This window comes from Zootoca vivipara, chromosome 14 (assembly GCF_965207765.1).
Source record: "Zootoca vivipara chromosome 14, rZooViv2.hap1.1, whole genome shotgun sequence".
Lineage (NCBI taxonomy): Eukaryota > Metazoa > Chordata > Lepidosauria > Squamata > Lacertidae > Zootoca > Zootoca vivipara.
The window spans coordinates 23,253,045-23,279,560 of NC_142597.1; the positions used below are offsets into that span (position 1 = coordinate 23,253,045).

At 47.5% G+C, this 26,516-nt stretch overlaps 1 protein-coding gene across 1 annotated transcript in view; it reads left to right on the forward strand.

Moving 5' to 3' along the window:
* The first annotated feature begins 265 nt into the window (after positions 1 to 265).
* Positions 266 to 26,516, forward strand: part of TECTA (tectorin alpha) — a 71,286-nt gene continuing 45,035 nt past the window's right edge. Inside the window, exons 1-5 of the mRNA XM_060268588.2 lie at positions 266 to 391; positions 1,667 to 1,954; positions 17,891 to 18,028; positions 19,937 to 20,102; positions 25,730 to 26,142. Coding sequence (XP_060124571.2) covers positions 266 to 391; positions 1,667 to 1,954; positions 17,891 to 18,028; positions 19,937 to 20,102; positions 25,730 to 26,142 — 1,131 coding nt within the window. The remainder of the gene's footprint in view (positions 392 to 1,666; positions 1,955 to 17,890; positions 18,029 to 19,936; positions 20,103 to 25,729; positions 26,143 to 26,516) is intronic.

A 26,516-nucleotide genomic window follows, 5' to 3' on the forward strand; every position in this document is an offset into this window, starting at 1 on the left:
TCCACAGGTTTCACTTTTGCTGGTCCTTATATCTTGCCTGAGTATAGTGAATGTGTGTGTCATTCTAAATTACCAGCTACGACTCACCGCAGATACAAGTGCATCTTAGTGGACGGGTACTGATTTTGCTTGTTCGTTTTAAATATTAAAGGGGCTTTCAGGGTGAGGGAGACGAGATGGTTCTGTTTGTGTGCCAATGGTGACCGCAACGAGGTGGGGCTGGCATTTTAATAATAGAACGTATGTCCCAATTACAGCTCAGGCCATGGCAATTTTGTATCCGTTCTGGCCCAACGACACCAAAACGCCCAAAGTGGATGACGGCAGCTCCCCGGAGATCAAGCTGTCCTTCCCATTCATCTTCTTCGGAGTCCCATATCGAACCATTTTTGTAAGTACAGGGCTGGGGCTGCGGAAGCCGCCGGACCCTATTATTCATTTTCCCCGCCATTAACGTCTGCATTTTAAACACAGCTTTTCCTCCAGCATTTCAGGGCCGAGGAAGATTTATGGGATCCCTCCTGACAAGTTCTTAGATTTCATGAACTGATAGGTTTTATGATTAAGAAAGTCAGAGGTATATTTAATGGGCTAATGTTCGTGGGGCAGGGATATAAAAGGCAATAAATTGCCTTTTGCAGGTGATTAAACACCAGAGAGACACGAGGGCCTTGACACATTGGACATTATTCCTGTTGCATGACACGCAACAAGCGTATGGAGGGAGCAGCTGCAGGAAAATGAAGATTATTTATTTTGTTCCAGCTTCGGGGGATTTATTTTATTTTATTTTTTGCATCTTTATTTGTTTTGTTTGTTTGCTTAGCAGATGAGCTGTTCGGCTGACTTGATCTCCCATGGTGGTGCTTGAAAAGACTAAAAAAAATTACCTCTTTAGTGCAGGACCAAGGGGTGAGCAAATACATGGGCAAAATGTGCAGAAAGAGACCTCAGCTGTCTTACGCTGAGTCAGACCCATCCAACCCAGGATTCTGTACTCTGACCAGCAAGAAACTCTCCAAGGTCTCAGACAGAGGGCCTTTCCCACCTTCTGGTTCCTTCTGGCTCCCCATCTCTCTAGTTTCCTAGAGACCTTCAACCTGTAGTTAGATGTGGTGTAGTCCCAAGGAGGCTCCAACAGTGAAGCAGAAATGTGTGGTGACACTCTTGATGGATGTTACCACTTTAGAAAGTGATGTGGGCAGATGTGGTTGTTTCCCCATGGGGAAACTCGCATCTAACGGAGCAGAAGACTGCAGGAGATGTGCAGGATAGGGCTGAGTATGCACCATACATTGGAAGCATACGACTTCCCCAGAAGATAATTCCCACAAATCTCTTTAGACCAGTCTGCTTTGGTGAGTATTCTGTGAAAAGGTGACCATGATGAGAATGCAGAGTATGGAAATTTCCAGGGGTGGGGTGGGGTGACCCCTGGGTTTCATTTCTCTGGGGTTTTTTGAACCTCAATTCTATCCTAGCCTCAGGGTGAGATGAAGGCCGCAGAGGAGCCTAGAAATATAGCCCTATTTACAACCCATAATTGCATAGCCCAGCCTCTGCCACCGACTCAACCTACGCAAGCATAATTTTAAGCTGACATTTCTGCCTCTCGCTGCCAAGGCTTCCACTGGCTTAAATCAAACCATTCCACTTTCCCTCGCAGGTCAACAACAATGGCGTTGTTTCCTTTAATGTGCTGGTCAGCCAGTTCACTCCAGAGACTTTCCCCCTGGCTGACGGGCGGGCTTTTATCGCTCCTTTCTGGGCAGACGTCCACAACGGCATCCGAGGGGAAATCTATTACCGGGAGAGCACGGATCCTGATCTCCTCAAGAAGGTCTCCAAAGATATCCAGAAGTATTTCAAGAACCTGCCATCATTCAACGCTGTGTCCATTTTTGTTGCTACTTGGGAAGAGGTCACCTTCTACGGAGGCAGCAGCACAACCCCGGTAAGGGTGGAACATTGACGGGATGGGATGTACTAAAACCAAGTTTAGAATTATTTCACAGTGGAGGAATTTAGGAAGCTGCTTCATGCTGCGTCGTGCTGAGTCGTCTCGCTCTGTACTGTCTACACTAACTGGAAGGGGTTCTCCAGGGTTTCAGGCAGGAGTCTATCCCAGCCCTACCCCAAAGATGCCAGGGATTGAACCTGGGACCTTCTGTATTCCAGAGAGAGGCTCTACCATGAGCTTTTTGTCAAAGTGCATGTTCTGAGTAGGAGCCAACACTAAACTCCCAAAAGGAGGCCCCTTCTGTATAGCAATAAGTACAAAATATGCACATACCTGGTTATGCTTTCTGATCTTACCTATGGGAGCAGGAGTTTGTTGCATGATTGTGCAGTAGGAATCATGTGGGAGATGTAGAGGGGGCTGTGACTCCAGGCTCAAATATTTGAGAGGACACAATCAAGTGCCTCCACAACAGGCACAGAGCCTTGGCAGCTGAGATGTAACGATAGACAGGTTGGTCTAGCGGGCAGGTGGAAGGAGGCAGCAGGCGATGAGTCTCTTGGAGGTGGGCTCCGTTCACTCTCTGTGTGGGATCTGTTTGTGCCCACCCGGCATGTGCCCCAACCCAGCTGCCCAATGGGGGGGGCAACACTTGTCCCACCCAAGGCACTGGCAACCCACGCTACGCCACTGGTAGGAATTCACGTTGTCTTCCCAGGACTTGCACAAGACGTCTATACAGTCATACCTCGGTTTAAGTACGCTTCGGTTTGAGTACTTTCAGTTTAAGTACTCCTCGGACCTGTCTGGAACGGATTAATCCACTTTCCATTACTTTCAATGGCGAAGTTCACTTCAGGTTAAGTACGCTTCAGGTTATGTACGGACTTCCGGAACCAATTACAGTCATACCTCGGGTTAAGTATGCTTCAGGTTGAGTACTCCACGGACCCGTCTGAAATGGATTAATCCACTTTCCATTACTTTCAATGGGAAAGTTCGCTTCAGGTTAAGTACGCTTCAGGTTAAGTACAGACCTCCGGAACCAATTGTGTACTTAAACCGAGGTACCACTGTATACTAAAAAAAACCTGTATGTGAGAGCATTGGAAGTGATGGAACCATACATGGGTTTCATGAGCTAAATTGTAAAGCAGTAATTGCAAAGCAGCAAAGCTGATAGTAAAGCTACAAGGAACACCCAGTTTGTGGCAAGAATTCTGCAGCAGAGGCAGGCCCCTCTAGGCCAGAGACAGGGAACCTGTGGTTCTCCAGACTCACATCAGCCCCTGTCAACATGAGAATCAGTCCAACAACATCTGCAGAGCCACTAGTTCTCCCACCTCTGTTTCAGTCCTTGGCATGTGGCGATTAATCTCATGACAATGTGCCGGGCCCTGGAGGTGTTACAAAGTCCAAAGTGGATCCATTTCGGATCTGCCTTGCACCCCGAACATCTGAAATGCATAAATGGTGTTTGCTGATGTCTGTAAGCAGAATTCAGTGGCAATTCCATTTGAAATCAATCTTGAAAGGCCGAGTGTTTGAAATGTCAATATCTTTCCTTGATTTCTTCTCGGGACAGTGTTGTGTCCACAAGTTACTGGATGAGGCTCAGTGACGCCAAGTTGAGGTATGGGTTTTCCACATCTGGTCAGGACACTTGTAATTAAACTGCCTCGAATAAGAGCCTCTGCTAAATCTTGTACTGCTCTCTTAATGTCAACTGGTCACTCGTCTGCTTGCTGTTTCTAGAGTTCTTTAGGCCAGGGGTTCCCAACAAAATTTTCTCGAGGACCCCTCATCGAGCCGCTATTGTGACAAGGACCCTCATTAATTCCTAATCCTAAAATTAAAAAGTGAGAGCCAAATTAAGAGTCTTTTTATATTTTATATTTATACGTTTTTTACAGTTACAACAGAGTACTCCATCAGTATACAGTTAGTTTTAATTTTCAGTTCTTAATGAGATGAGTTAAATCTGTCCTTTGAGTCCATTATTTCTGAAATATTAGGTTCCAAACTTGAAACTTTCACTCTGAAATCCGATCGCATGTAAAAATAGCCAATTCCTATATTTGTTTTTCATGAAACACATGGAAGAAAATGCTTGCTTTGTTTACAAACACTACTGTTTTGCAAAGAGGCAGCGCGTGCCAGGGAGGAGGGAGGGGAATGGAGAAGACAGGGTACCTGCGCAGTAGTGCACAAATGAAGCCGACGCGCGCAAAGCATCTTGGGGAAGTGAGCGTTAGTAGAATGCGCGCGCTGCCTCTTTGCAAAACAGTAGTGTTTGTAAAGTGCCACCTAACGGCATACAGCAGAACTACTGCCTCTATCTAATTCTAGTTTTGCGCTAGACTCTGCTCATGCAGGAAGCGGCCAAAACAAAAAATCTGTTATCATACGAAATATATTTAATATATTTTTTTATTCTAATAGCATCTTGCGGACCCCTCTGACATAGCTCGCGGACCCCTGGGGGTCCCCGGACCACCTGTTGGGAACCACTGCTTTAGGCGATTAATTCTGTGCTTTTCCTTCTCCACAAGCCAGTTTCCAGATGCTCTGCTTAAGTTACTGCAGAAGTCTGGAGTCCAGCTTCTCAGCTTTGCTCATTTCGAGCCCATTAGCATTTTCACTTAGTGTGCCCCAGCTTTTAACAACTTGATAGTGAGTCTCTCTATTGAAGAGAGACTTCATCTAAATTGTAGGCTCCAGGGTGGGAAAAGGGTAGGTGCTGTTGTCAGGGGCAGTACCTGAATGAAAATGCTGTTTGACCTAGTAAGCCCAGCCAGTCTCTCGAGTCGCCAACTGGTCCCCAGGGGATATTTAATGGAACCAAGAGAGATCTTCCAGATATAGTATATAAATGAAGGTGTATATATATCCATAGATTTATATGTGTGTGTATATACCTCACCTTCAGTGTCCCCTCTCTGCCACAATAAATTAATCTTTGGCTGCCATCCATTATCTTAAAGCCTGCCTTTGGGGAGAAGAAAATAGCCCCCCCCATTAAAAAAAATGTTTTGGCCCAAGCGACTGATCTGATTTCCAGAACTTTATGGCTTTTAAATGTAAGTAAGCACAGATGGAATTTCTCCTCTGTGATGTTAATCAGAGCAGGCGGGAAAGGAGGGCCATTTCAGAAATGAAGGTTGCTTGCTTGTGTGTCCAAAGAATCTAACCGCCGCACAAAAATCCCAACAGGGTTCTTAAAAGCATAGAAGGGGAAAAATGAAAGAGAGCCATTTGCAACGCTATCACAACAAAAATCAAGCTCCAGTCAAAGAGGGGATTGATCGCAGTTGGCTGCAATGCTCATTCATTGATTGCAGCTAATGCTGATATTATCAGGGGAGGGGGCACTGTTCCCCAGTCGCTAGTGCAGAGACCAGAACTACCCACACGTCTTACAGATGTTGAATATCTAATAAAGGTGGCATCATCGAGTGGTGTGTTTATGGGTTGTATCCACTTAGCTTCAACTCAGAGTAGACCCACTGACATTAATAGATGTAAATTAGTCATGTCTATTAATGTCAATGGGTCTACTCTGAGTATAACTAGGATTTGATTTTGATTTTCTTTCCGCTTTGTGTTTGCTTTTGGTCGGTGTATTTATTTATTTTTGTATTTGACTATTTTAAAGATTCAAATGATGCAGAGGGCATAGTTGATTGGCAGTGTGTGTGTGTGTGTGTGTGTGTGTGTGTGTGTGTGTGTGTGTGTGAGAGAGAGAGAGAGAGAGAGAGAGAGAGAGAGAGAGATTTGGTCCACTACTCAAACCTTGATAAAAGTGTCATGGGTGCCAGCACAAAATGGCTTCCATGGGCAACAAGACAGGGGAGAATGCACTCTGTAAGAGTGAGTTCCATCACAAAAAAGCACATATGAAAGACTAATAGACTAATCTTGTTCTGCTGTCCTTGTTGTACAGTGGTACCTCGGGTTACGAACGCTTTGGGTTACAAACTCCACAAACACGGAAGTAGGTGTCCCAGGTTGCGAGCTTTGCCCTGGGATACGAACACAATTCCCGGGGCCACGGGAGGCCTATGTAGGGAATGCGTGCCTCAGGTTAAGAACGCTTCAGGTTAAGAAGAGACTTCCGGAATAAATTAAGTTCGTAAGCCAAGGTACCACTATTTCTTATGATGAACAGCATAATAGCAGCTCATTTAGAGAGCATATGAATGATTATATCATTTCAGTCTGCTGAATCATTAGTCCATCTTGGCCCAATATTGGACCATCAACCTATCTAGCCCAGAGGCGGCTGACCTATGTCCCGCTTGATGATGTTGGACTTCAATTCCCATCATCTTTGCCTAGTGTTATGCTGACTGGGGTGATGGGAGTCCAACACAGAGCGACACAGATTAGCCATACCTAATCTAGTTCATTTTTGTGCCTTGATAAGGTAATGGACTGGATGAGGGCCAATAACTTGAAACTCGATCAACACCAGACAGAGGGTAGTTACTTTGAGTGGGCTGCTTACCTGCCCAGGTGAATAGTGTCTCAACCTGTTCTGGAGAAGGTTGCATTCACTGTGAAGGTTCTTAGTTTGGAATTCTCAGTGACCCCTCTGTGTCATTAGAGACACAAGTGGCCTCTCTAGTTTGGGATGCCTTCTACTAGCTTAGGCTAATACACCAGCTAGGATCCCACCTTGCCCGGTTAGGATCATCACACTGTGTTGCACCTGGGGCTACCTTTGAAAACAAATTCAGTCTCACAAATTCAGCTGTGAGATTCCTAACTGGGACTTCTTGTGTTGCAAACATATAACACCAGCACTTTGCCATCTTCACTGGCTCACAGTCCAATTCAAAGGACTGGTGTTGACCTTTGGGGGCCTTCATGGCTTGGGAAAATATCTGAAGGATCTCTTCCTCTTCTCCCATGTACCTACAAAGACCTTGAGGTCTTTGTCAGAAAGCCTTCTACAGGTGCCATCACTAGATGGGGAGTTGTGGGTGGCTGGTGCAGAGTGTTCTGTTTAATGAAGGCTCCCCAGTTGCAGAAGACCCTCCTCACAGAGGACCACCTGCTGCTTCCTCTAATGTCCTTTTGGAAGTCAGTAAGGACCTTTCAAACCCCCACCCATCCTTTCAAATCTTGTTGTGACCTTTTCTATCTGCTCTAGCTCTTATGTTCTCTTCTCCATTCTTTGATCCTGATAGGAATTTTTACTCTGATTTTTACGCCGCATCACATTTGATTGCATTACTGTGGGTTTTAAGTTGTTTTATATATATACTGGAGGGGGGGGAGCCACTATTTTATTTTGTTCCGTCGAAAACATAAATATAATGCAAATAGTGTGTGCGTGCTACTGTGATTAGCAAAGCATCTTTTTTATCAAAATGTTTTGGGTGCTGATGAAGGTGGGAGGCAAAACCTTTTCCCACACTAATAAAAAAATACTCTGTTTTGTTCATCTCAGTAATTTATATACTATATTAGTGATTAACTGAATACTAAAAGAGACCCAGAGCAAGCTTGCATGAGGTGCTGTTTGATGCTTCTGTAACCACCTATAGGGAATAAATAAATATAGGAGGGGTTGAACCTGGGACCATCTACGTACATAACAAACATACATAATGTTATTTGTATGCTGCCTTTCCACAGTTCAAACTACGCTCAAGGCAGCTTACAACATGAAAAAAACCACATACAGGCATTCACCTAGTTATGAACGTTCTACTTGTGTGTGACTGCTTTTATGCAGGTCGTTGCAAAATAAATAAATTGATTTGTTGCGCCTTCCCATGCTCGGGGCTGCTGCCTGGAAGTTGCACTTGGTCACTCACTTGCTGTGATGTGAGGGATTGGAGAGAAGGCTCGGAGCAGCAGCCCCAAGCGAGGGAAGGCCCGCCAGGCAGCAGCCCTGGTGGCACATGTGAGTCTCTATCTCTCTCCTCCCTGCCTGTCCTCCCTATTAAAGTGAGGTGCTCCCCCCTTTACGCTATTTCAGTTATGTGCATGGAGCCCAGAACATAACCCCCACATAAGTGGAGGGATGCCTGTAACTACAACATAACAAAAGTAATTATAAACAATAAACAAAACCAAAAAAAGATACACAACTGAAAGGAACAATTTCCACAGAAATAACAAGTTCTAAAATAAAGATATAAAAAACTAACAGCAACAATGCCCTGCCCCAACAATGCCCCCTGTAAACAATACCCCAGCCCAAGCGTCTGTTCTGTGGCCTCAGCTTTTGTAGCTGGAGTCAGTCCAGGCCCTCCCCTCCCAGGCCAGGTGGGGAAAGGCCTGCAAGACAGGAAGCAGGTCTTCCAGGATTCACCGCCAAGATGGTCTCTGGTCTCTTCACCAGCCTTAGCTTTAGCATGCAATGCATATCCTCTACCATTGAGCTAAGGTGTTGACCAAATACACCTTTCTGCCATTTTTCAAACCTGATCAACTTACATGATATCCCAATGAAGCATCATGAGATGCCCCCACTAAGCAGGGCCACGGTTTTGTTTTCCAGGGGGGACAGACATTGTTGTTTTGTTTGTTTCCCCTGCTGTCTCCACTGGGAAACCGTGGCTGTGCTCTGAAGCAACAGGCTTTCAAATCAGCTGTAACCAAAGGGCATGCTCCTTCTTGCTTCTTTGCCTTTCCTGAAACGAACTTTACCAATCTCATTCTCACTCAGTTCAAAACGTCTGGAGGAGGCAGCAACGTTGAGGAAGCAATGGATTGTTTTGGGGAGAGGGAATTGCATTTGCGACGCGGTGCAATTTGTTTTGAACGGCACCATCCTTCACACAAAACAGCGAGGAAAAGACACTTGAGATTTACATACAGAATATAAAAGAAGGTGGACACTTAAGTTCCCTTTCAATGGAACTTGTAGCAACATTGCCTTTTCCCCAACATCAACTGGTTTTGGTTTGTACCCTTGCAGAATGGTGTTCTGAAAGAAAACTCATAAGCGGGTTTCTGGTGACTTTTTTGTGCAATAGACTCCACAATCTGTTGCACAATGAATTCCTGCTAGTGCAACTGCTGCATTGGATTCTTCTGCTGCTCAACATGAATACTCATGTGCAAGAGCCCTTGTGCTGGCGCGCAGAGAATCCTGGATGCACCCCCTAGTAAGCAAATTATTCCGCAACAAGTCCAACAGTGGGCTAAAGGCTGTTACGTTTCCAGAGCCAGGCTCTGCCCTTTCTTTGAGGAGTGGAAGATCTTAAAAGGGGCAGGCCACTGGTTTGGAGCCCAGAACTCCTCCTCCTCCTCCTTTCTGACAGTTCCCTCCACAATTGTTGCCTGTCTTGAAAAGTCAAGGTGGCAATGTGGTCTCTGCCACAGGGGAAATCGATTCATTGGGCAGGGAAGATGCTGGCATGGGGGTATAGACACTGGAGGTCCCCATTCAGAAGTCCCTGACTCAAGAGTCACTGAGCTGATGTTCTCAAGCTGTGGTTCAGATCCGGGCGTGGTGCTGGGGCTTGGGTTGGTTTCTTCCTTCAGTGCTACTGCCTGGCAGAGCCAAACAGCCCATAGCTGTCAAGTTCTCCCCCCTTTTAATGGAAATTCCCTTATGCTGAATAGGCTTCCTCGCGAGAAAAGGGAAAACTTGACAGCTATGAAACAGCCCCTCCCAGCTGGAGCCCAGGCTGCTGAAAATGAGGAAGATTCATTGTCCAGTTGGCTGGCTGGAGTCAGCCCCAGGACCTGAGGGTACCTCACTGCCTAAGCCGATGTTGTCCCCTTGATGTTCAGTGACTCACCCCAGCTGCACAAAGATGCAAAGCTTCCCAGTTTGAGCCCTGGCAGCGCTCGACAGCTCCAAGCACAAGTTCTGGAGCTGATAAACTGGAAGCAGAGCGCAGCTACTTTACTGCCCCCGTGCAACTGCTGAGTTTCCCCTGTGGTGTTCCAGCCTGGGGAACAGAAGGAAACGTTGTGGGTCTGCTGAGTGAAAGGGTGGATATCAATATATGAGATCAGTAATATAAATTGAACATGATCCAGTTGAAGTTCATTGCAACTAAGCCTGCAATTTCATTGTGCACAGGTTGTACATTGACAATAAATGGGAAATGCAGTTCTGCGAGAGGTAGACTATAGTCCCAAGGATTCTTTGAGAGGCATCATGTGCTTTAAATGTATGGTGTCAATGTGACTGTGAAAATGGGGAGGGGGGGCTTTATTTGTTTAGTGGGGACACCTCTAGTTAAGGATGTCAGCTGCAAGCATGTCATCCCTGGTCCAGATCTCATCTTTGTCCCAACACATCTTCTGAAGAACATTGCAGGATAGTGTCTCTTTCTTTCTTTTTTAAAAAATAAAGGGGGTGGGGCATGGGGGAAGAAAAGTCTTTCTTTCTTTCTTTTAGTGCTTACCTTATCATACTGGAAAGTGGTTGGACAAACATCAGTGTTTGTTTTGACTGGGCTGAAAAACATCACCATCAACATCAACAACTGATGGGGTGTAAAAGCCAGACACCCAACTCTTTCTCCACCTTTCCACCCAAAAATACAAGCCAAGGGAAATGGCTTCATAAGTTAAGAGGAGCATTTGCTTCACTAGTGTGGGTTTTAGATTTATTGGGCCAAATTGGTTCTTGGTTTAATCATTCCATTAAAGTCAGGGGAATTAAGGATGCTGGCCAGAGGGAGGAGAGAGCTGGTCCGCTGGGCCCACTTTTATGGTGGTTGAAATAGGAGGTTCTATAAAACACATGTCATGGAGGGGCCATAAAAGGAGAAGTTACACACTGCCAAAATTGCTTTGAAATTGGGCCTCTTCCAGGCACTGGGCAATATCCCGACCCAATGTAAATTGGAATCTCATGCATTTAATTCTCCGAAGCTGAGCTATTTTAACTCTGGCTGAGCATTCGGCTCTGAGCGGCTGCCGTTTGATGTATCATCTGCTGGACTATTTTAATATTCTGTGATTTCGTATTTTGAACTTCCAATTGCATGAGGAGACTTTAAAGCAGCTTTAACAGGCATTGATTCGTTAGCCTGACCACTCTGCATCGCAGTGAGACAAGTCCCAGGGGGACAGATCCAGACAGCTATGCTTACCGCCACCACCTTTTAACTCGCACATTATGGACAGCCCAGTCTTGTTTTTTTTAGCATACTACTGGGGCAAAACACATAGACTATCAATGGGCTTATTGCAGTTGAAGCATTATCATGCCTATCTAATATAGCATTTAACTGTTGAAACTTCTCAACTTAAATTGCATACCCTCCAACATTTATCCAATGAAATAGGGATGTATTATTATTATTATTATTATTATTATTATTATTATTATTATTATTATTATTATTGTCAGAGGGCCTGATATGGCTACTCTAGAGTAACGACTCCAGCATGGTCTTTTAAGGCTTTTATTAAGTGCTGATTATTTACAGTGTTCAGAGCGGTAAAAATGCATCCTTAAGGTGAGGTGTCAGAACCTCCGAATGGCGATTGGCGCGTTTTCTTCCAGCACCAAAGCTTTGGTAGACCCAACCTCTTCCCCCTACGTTTGCGTCGCAATTCGGGAGTTGGGGGGATTGGTCTCCCCCCCGTGCGCCCAACTTCCTGTCCCACCTAAGGCATGGGCTCCACAACCTTGCCTGAGCCTCGGACACCACTTCCTGACTCTCCGCTGGAGGCAGAGCTCTCCTTACTCTCTCCAGCGCTTGGGGATGGGCTGGAACTTAAGATGGGAGGGACTTCCCTGTATCCCTTGTCCCTCACATCCACCCCCCTCCCAGGCTCCTCTCCCCCCCTCCCTAGGGGCTCTCTGCTTGCTGGGGACGAGTGAAACCCCAAGAAGTCTGTGGCATCAGAGCCTGTGGGTGTAAAAATTTTTCCCCAATCCTGCGATCTTTCCCCTTCCCCCCTGAGAAGACGGGAATCCCAAAAAGTCAGTGGCGTCAGAGCTGGTGGGAGTAAAAATTTTCTGCCAGTCCTCTCCTGCCTCTGACGTAGTCGACCTCGGTGAAACCCACACCTCTTCTTCCGTATCCTCAAATTCCGCTTCCCATCTCCATGGAGAGCTGCTGCCTGCGATCCCTTCCTCCCGCCCCTCCCCCTCTCCCTCCCTTTCCATGTGCCAGGGCTTGGGCCTGTGGGGGAAAAGGGCGTGGAACTCTTCCACTAAAAATTCCTCAGGTACTTCCGTGGCCGGTATCCACTCATTGTGAGACGGCGGAGTGTCCTCCCATGCTATCAGGTACTCCAGCCCTCTCACACCTCTCCTTGAGTCTAAAATCTCAGTTGCCTCATTGAGCTGTCGGGCGTCTCCCGTCTCCCCCCCTCCCTCTGGAGGCTGATCGCTGTCCCTGAACCTGGTACTTTCTCTGTACGGCGACAGCAGCGATCTATGAAACACTGGGTGCACTCTCATGTCCTCAGGCAGTGCTAGCCTGAAGGCTACCGGGTTGACCTGTTGCGTGACCGTGAAGGGGCCCAGCCTCCTGGGTGCTAACTTCTTGCATCACCCCCTGGTGGGAAGACCTTCCGAGGATAACCAAACCTTGTCCCCCACCCTGATGACCTCTCCCGGTCGCCTGTGGCGATCTGCCCCCTTCTTGTACGCTTCCTTGGCCCTCTCCAAGTGTTCTCTGAGCTGCTGGTGCACCGTCTCCAGGTCCTCTGCCCAATCCTCTGCCTGTGGGCCCTCTTCCTCCTCCTCCCCCTCCCTCTTCGGGAAAGATCTGAGGTCGCGCCCGTAGTTGGCCTTAAAGGGCGACACCCCTGTGGAGACGTGCACCGCATTGTTGTAGGCAAATTCTGCTAGTGGCAGGCGATCCACCCAGTCCATTTGCCTCTGGCTGACGTAACATCTCAGGTACTGCTGCAGAATGGCGTTGACCCGCTCCGCCTGTCCATTGGTCTGCGGGTGCCGAGCCGTAGACAAACTGACCTCCACCTGCAGGAGGTTCATTAGCCGCCGCCAGAACCTGGAAACAAATTGGCGGCCACGATCCGAAATAACTCTTAAAGGCAATCCATGCAGTCTGAATACGTGGTCAACAAACAGTTTGGCCGTCTCTTCTGCCGAGACCGCCCTGGCACACGGTATAAAGTGGCACATTTTGGACATGAGGTCCACCACCACCAACACTGCGGTCTTGCCCCTGGACGACGGCAGGTCTGTGATGAAGTCCATGGACACTACTTCCCACGGCCTGTGCGGTGTGGCTAATGGCTCCAGCAAACCTGCTGGTGGCGCTCTGACCACCTTTGCTCGCTGGCAGGTGTCACATCCCCTTACATAATCCCGAACATCCTCCCGCACCCCTGGCCACCAGAAGTGTCTCATGACTAGGTGAGTGGTTTTGTCCCTTCCGAAATGACCCGCCGTTGGGTTGTCGTGCATCTGCTTGAGGACCTTACCTCTCAGCTGTTTGGTGGGCAGGTACAGGGCTCCCCTGTAAAAAAGCAAACCCCTCCTTTCCTCAAAGTCTTTAGCCTGCTCCCTCCCCCCTCGCAGCTCTCTGAAGATGCGGGAGGCAAACTCATCTGCTGCCGTCAGTGCTGTGAGTTCTGCCTCGCTCACCACTGCTGCTCCGCAGGACCATGCTGATGGGGGGAAAATGTGCCTGGGCACTGGTGGCAACTCCTGCTCCATGTACTCTGGTTTGCGGGAGAGGGCATCCGCCCTGACATTCTGCTCCCCCGGGATGTAGTGGATGGCGAAGTTGAAGTTCGAGAAGAACTCTGCCCACCGTATCTGTCGCTGGTTGAGCACCCTGGCCGTTCTCCAGAACTCCAGGTTCTTGTGGTCTGTGCACACCTGGATGGGGTGCTTGGCGCCCACCAGGAAGTGTCGCCAGTGCTGGAAAGCAGCGTGGATCGCAAGAAGTTCCCTATCAAACACCGTGTAGTTGCGTTCAGGCTGTGTCAGCTTCCTGGAGAAGAAGGCACAAGGTCTCCACTCTCTGTTGGCGTCCAGTTGCAACAGGATCGCTCCCAACGCCCGGTCTGAAGCGCCTGTCTCCACGCGTAGGGGCGCATCCTGCACCACGTGGAACAGGTTCTGGTCGGACGTGAACACCCTCTTGAGGCTTTCGAACGCTGCTTGCGCCTCTGGCGTCCACCTGAACTTCTGCTTGCCTCTCAGGCAGTCCGTGATGGGAGCCGTAACCCGCGAGAAGTTCTTGATGAATTTCCTGTAGAAATTGGCGAATCCTAGGAGGCGTTGGGCATCTTTGCGCGTCCTGGGGCTGTGCCAGTCCAGGATGGCCTGCACCTTGTCCTTGTCCATCGCCAGCCCCTTGTCTGACAGTTTGTAGCCCAGGAAGTCCACTTCCCTGGTGTGAAACTTGCACTTCTCCAGCTTCACATACAGGTGGTTCTCCTTCAGGCGCTGCAACACCTCCCTGACATCCTTCACATGTTGCACTGGGTCAGCGGAATAGATAAGGATGTCATCCAGGAAGACCAAGCAGTTCTTGAAGAGAAGGGACCCCAGGACGTGGTGCATGAAGGCCTGGAAGCATGCTGAGCCCCCTTGCAACCCGAAGGGCATCACCAGATATTCAAAAGAGCCCAGAGGCGTGAACATCGTGGTTTTCCACTCATCGCCTTCCCGGATCCTGATCAAGTTGTACGCCCCCCTCAGGTCTAGCTTGGTGAAAATCTTGCCCCTGCATGCCGCTGTCAGGAGATCGTCCACTCTGGGCATGGGGAAAGCCACTGGCTCTGTCACTGAATTGAGCCGTCTGAAATCCACCACAAGACGGCGCTGTTGCGTGTCTTTCTTGTCCACCCAGAAGACCGGGCTGCCCCCTGCTGCCTTGCTTTCTCTGATGAACCCCCATTTGAGGTTCTTGTCGATAAAAGCACGCAGATCCTCCAGTTCCTGATCTGACATGGCGTACAGCTTGGCTGGGGGTATCGTTGCCCCTGGCACCAGGTTGATCTGGCAGTCGAAAGACCTGTGTGGGGGTAGGTGGTCGGACTCCGCTTCGCTGAAGACCTCCTGCAGGTCCCAGTACTGCTTGGGTATCGCCTCACCCCCTTTGACATGCATGGTGGCCACCGTGGCTATTGGAGGCCCCTCCCCTGGTTGGTGCTGCATGCAATGTTCCAGACAAAAGTCCGACCCAAACGTGATGCATCTCTGGTGCCAACTTATGGAGGGGTCGTGGCGCGCCAGCCAGCTCATTCCCAAAACGATGGGGGGGTCTGAGATGGTTGTGACGTTGAAAGCCAGTGTCTCTGAGTGCCTTCCCACCGTCATTCTCATGGGGGGGGGTTTGATGAGTGATGGCCCCTCCCAGCAACTCTCTGCCGTCAATGGTGGCTACGTGCAGGGGAAAATCCAGCTGCAAAAGCTGGATCTGGTGCTCTTCTGCAAAGTTTCTCGAGAAGAAGTTGGCTGAGGCACCACTGTCAATTAAGGCTAGGACCGTCAGGGGATAGCCATTTGGGAGCGTTAGCGTGACTTCTAGAACCACTCCTGCTCTGGGAGGGGTGGGCTGGCTCTGCTCCTCTCTGTGCGGGTGGGCGGGCTGGGGCTGTTGTCTGCTGACTGTGCCTGGCTGCTGCCCCTTGTCTCCTGCAGCCAGGCTGTCTCGTTTCCCTGCTGTGGTGCTGCTTCAGTGGGGGAAGGTACAACCGTTCCCGCCTTTCCTTGCCACTCCCTGCGATGAGGGCAGTCTCTGACGCGATGCCGGGGGGAGTTGCAGAGAAAGCAATTCCCGCCTCTTCCCTCCTTGCGTCTTGGCGCCGCCGGGGTTTGAAAAGCCCGCGCGCGCGCTCCACCGATCTCCATCGGTTCCGGCTCTGGGCTTGGTCTGGGCGGGTCTGGGGGCGGGCCCTGGGGTGGGGTTTGGTGATGTGGTCTGTCCTGGGAGCGTGGGAACCAAGGTTTTGCTGCGCGCGTCGCTTGTTTGTCATTCCATCTGGATTCCTGTCTCACCCCCACCGCTAGCGCCGCTTTGCTTAACTCATCCATAGTTCGCGGTTTAGGACCTCTTGCCAGCTCATCCTTAACGTCTGCGTGCAAACCCAGGTAGAAGGCTGATTTCACTGGCTCACTTTGCAGATCCCACCCCAGTTTGTGCACCAGCATGGTGAATCTCACCCAGTAGTCCCTAACTGTCGATTTTCCTTGTGTTAAGTTATGAAGCTCCTCTTTAGTGGCCTCCATTTCACTGTCACTAGCGTACATTATTTTTAAAGCTTCTAGAAATAATTTTGCGTTCTTCATGCAAGGATTTTTTTGCGCGATGAGCGGTCTTACCCATTCTCGGGCGGCCCCCGTCAAATGCTCTATGATAAAGGAGACTCTGTGCGCGTCATCTGGGAATTCTGCTGCATGCAATTCCAGCGCATAATTTATTTCTGTCTCGAATCCTAGGTACTCCCTAGGGTCGCCGCTAAACTTGGTGACTAGGCTCTGTCCCCTTCTCACTTGGACTAGCTGCGGCTGGGGCGCCCCCCCACCTCTAGCGGCTTTCTCCTCTTCCAACTTTTTCTGCAGGTCCAATACCATCACCCTTAGCTGTTTCTCAGTCTCCTCTTTTGTCCTCACCTGGTCCACCAGCTTGTTCAGCTCCTCCTGCGCCCCTCGCACTTCCTCCTGAGCGGCATGCAATTGCTGCTGTGCCTGCGCTGTGAGGTTCCGTAGCTCCTGCTTCGCTGCTTCGGCCTCCAGCCTCCAATGCTCAGCCTCTTGAGCGCTCATCGCTGCACTCCAAAGTAGCCAAAAAAAGATTCGGAGGTTGCTGTCAGAGGGCCTGATATGGCTACTCTAGAGTAACGACTCCAGCATGGTCTTTTAAGGCTTTTATTAAGTGCTGTTTATTTACAGTTTTCAGAGCGGTAAAAATGCATCCTTAAGGTGAGGTGTCAGAACCTCCGAATGGCGATTGGCGCGTTTTCTTCCAGCACCAAAGCTTTGGTAGACCCAACCTCTTCCCCCTACGTTTGCGTCGCAATTCGGGAGTTGGGGGGATTGGTCTCCCCCCCGTGCGCCCAACTTCCTGTCCCACCTGAGGCATGGGCTCCACAACCTTGCCTGAGCCTCGGACACCACTTCCTGACTCTCCGCTGGAGGCAGAGCTCTCCTTACTCTCTCCAGCGCTTGGGGATGGGCTGGAACTTAAGATGGGAGGGACTTCCCTGTATCCCTTGTCCCTCACAATTATTATTATTATTATTATTATTATAAATAAGGGCACATTCAGGCCAGGCCAGCCTCTCCTGGTTGTGGCTTTGAAATCTATTCACTATTAGATTAATTTCCAGGCCCTTTTCTTTTCTCTCCCAAGTAGGAAGGTCTTCTAAGCTTAAATAAACAAACAAATAAATGGCCAGCATATTCTGTTGCCTGGGTTTTGGTGCAAAATATTGTTTACTGTTCTACAAAAGCCAGGGTTTGCATTATTATACTATCTGAATAGGGAAGGTAACCGAATAAGATAACGCTTGTATGGATAAAAATGTGATGGTGGGAACTTCCAGAACAAAGTTTTAGTCATTTAGTCCAGTGCTTATTCTAACACTGCCATCTATAGGACGTACAAAGTACAAAATGGGTAAATTAAGATATTTTTGTTGGAGCAACATCTGTTGAGGTTGAATCAACAGCGGAACGAAAATTCAGTGTGTGCATGGGGGGGGGGAGCAGACTAATTCTTTACTCTGTCTTGCTTACAAAATGTCAAGATTATATCCCAATTTAAATGTTTTCAGCACTAAATGTTTTCAGCCAACTAAAGGTGCCATTGGGCTTTTATGGACAAGAAAACAAAACATTGAATTTTGGTGTGCTTAAGATGTTGTGCCCTAATTTCATGAATTAAAAAGTTGCACTTATTTGTTTATTTATTTTTTAATTGTTTGGAGAAATTATTCAAACTCGAAGGAAAAGCTTGGCCAAAGGGAAACATTTATCTCACTGTCTAAAACAAGCATTTGTGCTTCAAACAGGTGAACACCTTCCAGGCTCTCCTGGTCTCAGATGGAACATCCTCATTTGCCATCTTCAACTATGAGGAAATCAACTGGACCACAGGGACTGCAAGTGGAGGAGACCCTCTGACAGGCCTTGGTGGTGTGATGGCTCAGGTAGGAACTTGAGTTTCTCTCCGCAGGCTGCCTTCTCCAGTGACCATTTTGATGCCTGGCATCCATGAGGAAAAAGCAGGCAGCTCTATGGGTGTAAAGAACAGTATCTAACACCCCCCCCCCAAAAAAAGGTCCTAAGTTCCGGAGATGTTGCCTATTTCTCCACCTATAGCATCCGAGAAGAAGGGACATGTTCCTCTCCTCCTCCCCTTCAAGGCCCAGAGGCTATGTTCAGCCTGAGAAAACAGGAGGCAGGGCCCATTTTGAAAAGTGGGCCTGTGCCTTGCCCTGAGGCAAAGATCTTAGTGATAGATATGGCGGTGCGGAGTGGGGGAGAAGTAAAGGAGTTGGAGGAAGATCTGGATCCATCCATTCCTCTATGGCTCATCAAACCTGGTGGTCCTGTGGCTAGTAGCAATAGGAATCACAATAGGAATAGAATGGCAGAGTCACTACTCAATGTTCAGAGCATGGTTCAAAGAAACAGACCGAGCCAGACCACTGGTCCATTTAGGTCAATATTGTCCATGCTGGCTGGAAGCAGCTCTCCAGGGTTTCAAGCAGGGGATATTCCCAGCCCTACCTGCAGATGACGGAGATTGAACCTAGGACCTTCTGCACAAAACCAGCTGCTGTTCCATTGAGCTATGGCCCTTCCCTGTAAGTTCAGTGTTTGCTTCAGCACAGAGACAAAAATGCTTCTGGATACCAGTTGTTGGAAGCCACAGAAGAAGAGACGTCCCTGGATTTGGTTCCTGCTCGAGAGTTTCCCACAGGCATCTGATTGGCTGCTGTGAGAACAGGATGCTGGACTAGATGGGCCATTGTTGGGTTTGTCTTATGTTCTTATTCCAGAGGGTTGTTGCAGCGAAAACAGCAGTCTTGTAGCACTGAAAGATTAACTAATTTGTTCCACCATAAGCTGTATGATAGACGCTAGAAGATGAAGCCCACTTCATCGGAGGCATATCGTGGGGCACCACTTTCATGAATAGTCACTGTGTTTATTTCCCCACTTAAGCTCTCCTTGAATTGCAAGAGACTCTACTTTTATTGCACTTGCCATTTTCCACTGAATTTTTCAATTTCCCCCACTCGGTGCTGGCCCAAGTGTGTGTGTATCACACATGCTTTTTTTTAAAAAAAATGAAAATTCTTTTTTCTTTTACTTTCCTTCCCATTTTCCCTGGTTTTTTACAATTTCTCCCCCTTGCTCATATCATAACCACCATACAATAACCTCTAATTTCTTCTGTTGCTCATACTTCAAATCCTGCTCATGAATTCATCATACTATATTGCTTTAAATATTCTGAAAAAGGCTTCCATCCTTCCACAAAACAATCCTCATGTATCACACATGCTTATGCATACGCTTGCCAACTGAAGATAACTGCGCAGCTGACAAAGTGTACCCTGCTTCACAAAAGGTTGCACCTGCCTTCGCCGCTGCATTGCTTTCTGGGTGTTTGGGATCAGGACTCATTATCACTACTGATGGGAGTTCCATCAATCAGTCCATCCATCTCTTGATGACGGTCAGTGACCAATATTCAGAAGGAAACTTTGTGCAAATGTCCAAAATAAGTACAAAAAAACCCCCAGAAAACCACAGCAATAGAATTACTAATAACTGCATCATACAATAGGAATGCCAGGCACAGAAAACATAGTTGTAACGCTGCTGATATTAACCCTGTTGAGTTTTATGTGCAACGCTTAGTTACCCTGGAAAACAGGGGTGTGCTGTGATCTAAAAGGAGCAAAATAGCATAAAACGCAGCTGCGGTAGAGGCTGGATCTGCTGCCTAAGGCAACCCCCCCCCACCTTGCCTCATGGGTGGGCCAACCCTGGCTGCTGCCTTTTACTCATCCCCCCCCCTCTCCACTCTCCCTTATGTATTGTAGGCTGGGTTCAACGGTGGAAATAGCACCAACTTTTTCAGCATACCTGGTTCCAGATCCCCCGATATAGCCAACATAGAAGAGACAACCAACGTCAATGTGCCGGGCCGCTGGGTGTTCAGAATCGATGGGAGGGAAATTGACCCAGCCAACGGGTGCAGTTTTAGAGGTAAGCAATTTTTTTTAAAAAAAAAATCCCACTTTATGTTGTTTCCACTTTTGATCCAGGCAGCAAAATGTTGACTACACTGACCATCAGTGTTTCGCAGCAATGAATACCTGCTCTGGCAGGCAGCCTCTGCAGCCCGGCAGTGTTTGACATATGCTTTCAAAACTTCTAATGCACATTAAATATTTGTTTATTATATTTATTCTTTTGGGGGGGTCAAAGAATGAAAATCAAAGCAACTTACCAAAAAAAAAGGACACAGAACACATTAAAAACCTAGGTTAAAACAACTCCAAATATACAAATAAGAGGGCAGGCCACACCTGTGCTACAAACATATCTCTGCTTTTAAGCCCGTTTAACTGGGGTTGTCATCATATTTCATCCTAAACTGAGAAACTTAAGGTAATTTCCTACTCAGGCAGTAGGAATTAAAAGGGGAGCTGAAAGGTTCTGTGAAATTGCTTGGAGGAATTTCTTGCATCCCTGCGGTGACTCTCCTGAAGGAATTACAGGAACTGTAGTTTGAGGGGATGGCGGGGGGGGGGGGGGAAGCAATAAGCTATGAGAGTGTGGTAGTGTATTGTCATAATTTGTGAATATTCATCCTCGCTGGTAATGTTGGTGTTAATTAGCGCAGAGTACCTTACAGTCATTATCTTAACCTGTCTGATAATAAAGGACAAATGCAGTGGAGACCGCTAAGAGCCTCCCACATTAAAAAAATTGATCTCCTTTAATGCTAGTAGGTTGCATAGTTCTCTCACTTCCTTTCTTATCTCTGGTAGTAGCAATTAATGGGAAACGCTAGCCAGGTCAGTCTGTTGAAGTGAAAGCAGCAAGGAATCCCACGGCACTTCCGTTTATAGCAGTGGTGGAGATCCTGTGGCCTTCCAGATACAGTGGTGCCTCGATAGACGAATTTAATTCGTTCCACGGGTCTTTTCTTATAACGAAAAAATTCGTCTAGCGAATCCCATAGGAATGCATTGATTTATTTATTTTTTGCCCATAGGAACGCATTAATTGAATTTCAATGCATTCCTATGGGAAACCGCAATTCGCTAGACGAAAACGAATTCGTCTAGCGAGGCAACCTCCGCTAGAAAAAACCTTTCGTTAAGCGAAAATTTCGTTAAGCAGGGCATTCGTTAAGCGAGGCACCACTGTATGGCTGGGCTCACATCATAGAATCCTATAACTGTAGTGTTGGAAGGGACCACAAAGATCATCTAGTCCAACCCCCTGCAATACAGGGATCTTTTTTGCCCAACGTATGGCTCAAACCCACGACCCTGAGAATAAGAGTCTCATGTTCTACTGTCTGAGCATCCCTTGAGCGTTGGGCAAGCTGGCTGGAGCCAATGGGAGTTGGAGTCTAACATCCGCTAGAGGGCCACAGATGAGCCACGAATATCAACAGAGGCATCCACAGAACATCAGATGCATCAGTTTTTATATTAGTTTCTATGGATTGTTGCATTGTTTAAGAGTTCATTGGATGGGTTTTATGAGCTTGTGTTTCTGTGTTTTGTTTTGCTTTTAACATGTACGTTGGCTATGTGATTTGAAGCAGTCTATAAGATTTTTTTGAGATGTTTTAGATGTTTAGATGTTGTTGGGTTACCACTCCCCAACATCTCATGACCTTTGGGCATGCTGCCTATGAAAAATGAAGGGTCACAGTTTCCTCATCAGTGGAGGCTGGTCAATTTGGGCGAGTGGGCAATTTAGGCAATCTTCCACTTGGTCTCAGCCAGCTCCCACCCTCCTGGGACAATCCCAGCCTGTCATCTTCCTTCTCCTCAATCTCAGTGTTGCCCTGTAGAACCCAGCAGGAAGAAGGAGGATGGGGACAAAACTAGAATCAGTTGGCTCTTCCTGATATTGACTCTGGCTCCACCTACAGGTGGTCTCCTGACCTTGTGCCCTACCAGTCCCAACAGACACCAATCAGCACTGTTCCCCATCCGTTCTTTATCTGCCCCAGCATGTCCTGAGACACTGAGGCTTTCTCACCATTTGCAGATAACAGAGAAAATGTGCGGATTGTGCTCACGTAATTTGCAACTAACAGACAAAACAAAACAACAAGAACCACACCACAAGGCCGCCACCACTTCATTACTGCTTTTCTATTAAGTTATGGTCCTCTTGTGCTAGATTTTTAAAATACCAGCACTGATAGGGATCCTATTAACCTTATCTTTACAAACACAACACGCTAGCTGATAACAAGCGAGCCCCTCCTGCACACTCCGTTGGAAATGCCATCGCCTTAAAAAGATGCTACGGCTGATCAAACATTTCCCCGGCTCCTGAATTATGGATCTCAGATGCGTTAACAGGCCTCCCTGCATAATGTGTGTGTGTGAGCATCAGTATAAACAGGACCAAAACTATCTCTGCCACCCCATAGGGACTTGAGTGCAGGGAGATTATAGCATTTGCGGTTTAGGAATTTAAAAGAGCATATATCCTTTCTCTGCCACAGGTCTGAGAATATTCTTTCTCTGCCACCTGTCCGCACACTGCTGGGATCAGAACATGCATCGGTCCATCTGGCCATGTTGGATTGGGGAGCCCCAGGGCTGACCCACAGACAGGAGGGTCAGCCTGGAGGCAGAGGCGACTGCAAGCCAGAAGTTGAGTTGGGAAGCCTGTCCAAAGCTCAGGGGCAGGAGTGGGTTGGAATGAGGATGAAGGCAAGCCAACAGATGGGGAAACTGGCAGGCATGGAAGCATGGAGGGAGGGAGATAAAGGAGGAACAGGCAGGTTGGTAGGCAGAGATACCTAAAGCAAAGCTAGTGAGCCATGTACCAGAGTCTGGATGGTGCCCAGGCAATGACCCAAGCTCAATATGGTGGAAATGACAAGGAAACTTCAGCTGCAGACAAACTTTATTCTAGACTTTATGGAGACTGAGAACTGGTTTTAGCTAATGCAGACCATATACAACCTAGAACTATTCCATATTTCTTTGCCCCTGAAAAGCTGGTTTCATTCTGAAAATTGATTCTGCATTACCCCACAGTGTGTCCATGTGAAAACAGGTGTGGGGACCACAGCAGTGGGAAGAGAGTGTATCCACACCTGCTCAATGACGTTCAGCGGGGGGTGGCATTTGCCAAAATTACAATTGCCACTCCCTTCTTCATTCACCTGCGGCATGTGCCAGGAGGAAAAGGCTTGGATAACCTAAACAAGGGGAGGGTTTTGCAACCCGAATCAAGTAACCTGCAGAATCTAGAATCCCCAGACCACACCCCTCACTAGTCCTGTTGTGCCTCCTCCTTGGGCCTTGATTTCATTTCATTTGGTTTACATCCCAGCCTTCCTCCCGGAGGAACCCAGGGCAGCAACGCGTCATTGAACTCTGATAATATTTCTTACTTGTTTGGATGGCTGACAGAGATGTGTGTGGGTATGTGTGGAAACTGGCCTACTGTGCAAAGGTAAAATTAAACTTCATTGCTCCACCCAGCACTAGCATGTCTCCCCCAGAAGTTTGCCTGGAAGGAAATGTGGCCTTCAGGCTGAAAATCATCCCCCACCCCTGATGTAAGGAATTCAAAATTTTGTATTATAGATAAACACACACACGCCGTGGTTTATTTTCTGTAATGGCATGTCTATCATGAAGTATTGTTGCTTCAAAATTATGCTACTTGATGTTTAATTACTGCTAATTCATACTGGAGGAAAATGAGCCTAACTAAGCAATTGCAAATTAATGCCCCTTGAGTTGCAAACATAACTCACCCAATTGTTACTAGAATTCAGTTACAGCAGTGGCGGCGTATTTGAGATGTAATTCACGCTGCACGGATGTAGTAATTTGTTGGTGCCAGAAGACTTTGCCGGAGCTTAATTGTGGTCAATGCACTGCGATTTGAACATGTTGAGTTTTCGTCTTCTCGTGCTGTGAACGTAGAAGTGACACCTACTGAATTCAAGCAGCTGCCGTAATTCAGGATTGCTATCATTTGAAGTGTGTGTGTGTGTGTGTGTGTGTGTGTGTGTGTGTGTGTGTTTAAAATGCTGAGCTACTGCTCTGAAAGAAGGAAGTACGTATGCACAAAGGCTGGGGAGTGGAGGACAGTAGAAAATATATTGGGAATGAGACATGCTGGTGCAGACACACTCCTTAAAATGTCACATTCTAGTGCTAAGGTTATATATCATGGTAACAGATTGCCATCTCCTTGGACAACATGAGAACAGAATGCTGGACTCAATGGGCTATTGACCTGGTCCAGCAGATCTCTTCTTATTCTCCTCTGCTGTTTGAAACTGACTGTTAGTATAGACCAGGGTTTCCCAAACTTGTGTCTCCAGCTGTTTTTGGACTACAGTTCCCATCATCCCTGGCCACTAGTCCTGATAGCTAGGGATGATGGGTGCTGTAGTCCAAAAACAGCTGGAGACCCAAGCTTGGGAAGCCCTGATGTAAGCAATCCCAACCCAGTGGTAGTTAGTGTGGTGCCTTCCGGATGTGGTTAGTGTACAGCTCCCATCATAGGAATTTAATACGAGAACAGCTTGCTGGATCATTCCAATGGCCCATCTAGTCCAGCATCCTGTTCTCACAGTGGCCAACCAGGTGCCTGTGGAAAGCCTGCAAGCAGGTCCCAAGCACTCTCCCCTCCCCGCAGAAGTGTCACTGCCTCTGACCATGGAGGCAGAGCACAACAATCATGGCTAGTGGCCATTGATAATCTTCTCCTCCATGAATTTGTCCAATCCTCTTTTAAAGCCATCTGAGCTGGTGGTCATCACTTCCTTCTGTGGGAGGGAGTTCCATAGTTTAAACATGCAATGCGTGAATAAGTCTCTTCTCTTATCGGTCCTGAATTTTCCAGGGTTCAACTTCATTGGATGCCCAATGAGTTCTAGTCGGTCATGCTGGCTAGGATTGATGGGAGCTGTAGTCCAAAACTTAATTTTGAATGCCTCTACCCAAGCTAAAAGGGAACCATGAAGTTATTTCATTCAATAGAAGTTTCTGAAAGTGATTGGGTAGAACAATCCCATCATGTGTAGATAGAATGGGTTGAGAATCTGTGTTAGAGCAGCTCCCACACCATAGTCCTGCTGGCTAGCTGTGTCCAGAGTGGGAGGCAAAGGAGGCTGTTTTCAGCCCCAAGCCCTGGCTAAAGGGGTGGATTTTCAACTTCTCTGAAAATTCAGCAAAGGGTACCTGTTCCAACATCTGTTAAAAGAACATCTCAAAGCTGAGGAACCTTGACTGAGAACATCTGCATCATCAAGGTCAAGGCAGACAATAAAGGCCATTGAGAAGGCCTCAGGTGGCAACATGGGTTGATACTTCACTGTTGTCATTGCCATCTCAGTGACCAAATTTATCATCCATAATTGGGAAAAGCAGCTGTTGGGGGATTTTGGGTTCTACCCGATGCTAGTCTTACTCAGAGCAAACCCATTGAAATGCATGAAAATGCCTAAGATCCATTGATTTCAGTGTTTCTACTCTGAGTAAAGCTAAATTGAATACTACCCAATGAACATGACTAAGACTTTAAGTTGATTTACTCGGAGTTAAACATTGCATCCAGATCTTTGCTACAAAATGGGCTGATTCTTATTGCTGTTCTTATTCTTTTAGGCCAGTTTCTCCGTCAAGGAGAGATATTCTGGGAAAGCGCAAACTGCTCCATCAAATGCCGTTGCCTGGATTTCAACAATGAGATGTTTTGCCAGGAGGTGTCTTGCGGCCCCTACGAACTCTGTGAGCCAAAGGATAAGTTCTACCAGTGTGTGCCAGTGGAAAGCAGCACTTGCGTGGTCTTCGGGGACCCTCACTACCACACTTTCGATGGCTTCCTCTTCCATTTCCAGGGTTCTTGCTCCTACCTCCTAGCCAGGCAATGTTGGCCAGGATCCAGCCTCCCTTTCTTTAGCGTGGAAGCCAAGAACGAGAATCGAGGTGGCTCTTCTGTTTCCTGGCTAAAGGACATCTCTGTCGAGGTTTATTCGCACAAGATAATCATCCCCAAAGGCAGCTTTGGGAAAATTATGGTGAGTCAATTTTTTCATTATGGGGAGAAACTTCAATTAAGGGCCCTTGAGTCATTTAAAATTAGGGATTAGTGAATACGTCAATTTCAGAGTGGATTTGAGAAGGGGGTGGGTGGGTGCAATGGGAGGGGGGGGGATATCCTGTTGCACAAGCAGAAATCTTTGTGCTGGATGGATGGTTATTTAGCACTGCATTGAATGCAAGCCATTATTATTCAATAATACTGGTCAGGTTAGCAGAAGGTTTGTTATAAAATAGTAAATAAATAGTTTTTGGACCCTCCTCTTCCCCCCGCTCCCTCTCCCTATGTCCCCTCCTCTCTATTTATAAATATATTTCTAATAAAAGAAAACAATGTTCTGTATTTTGTACC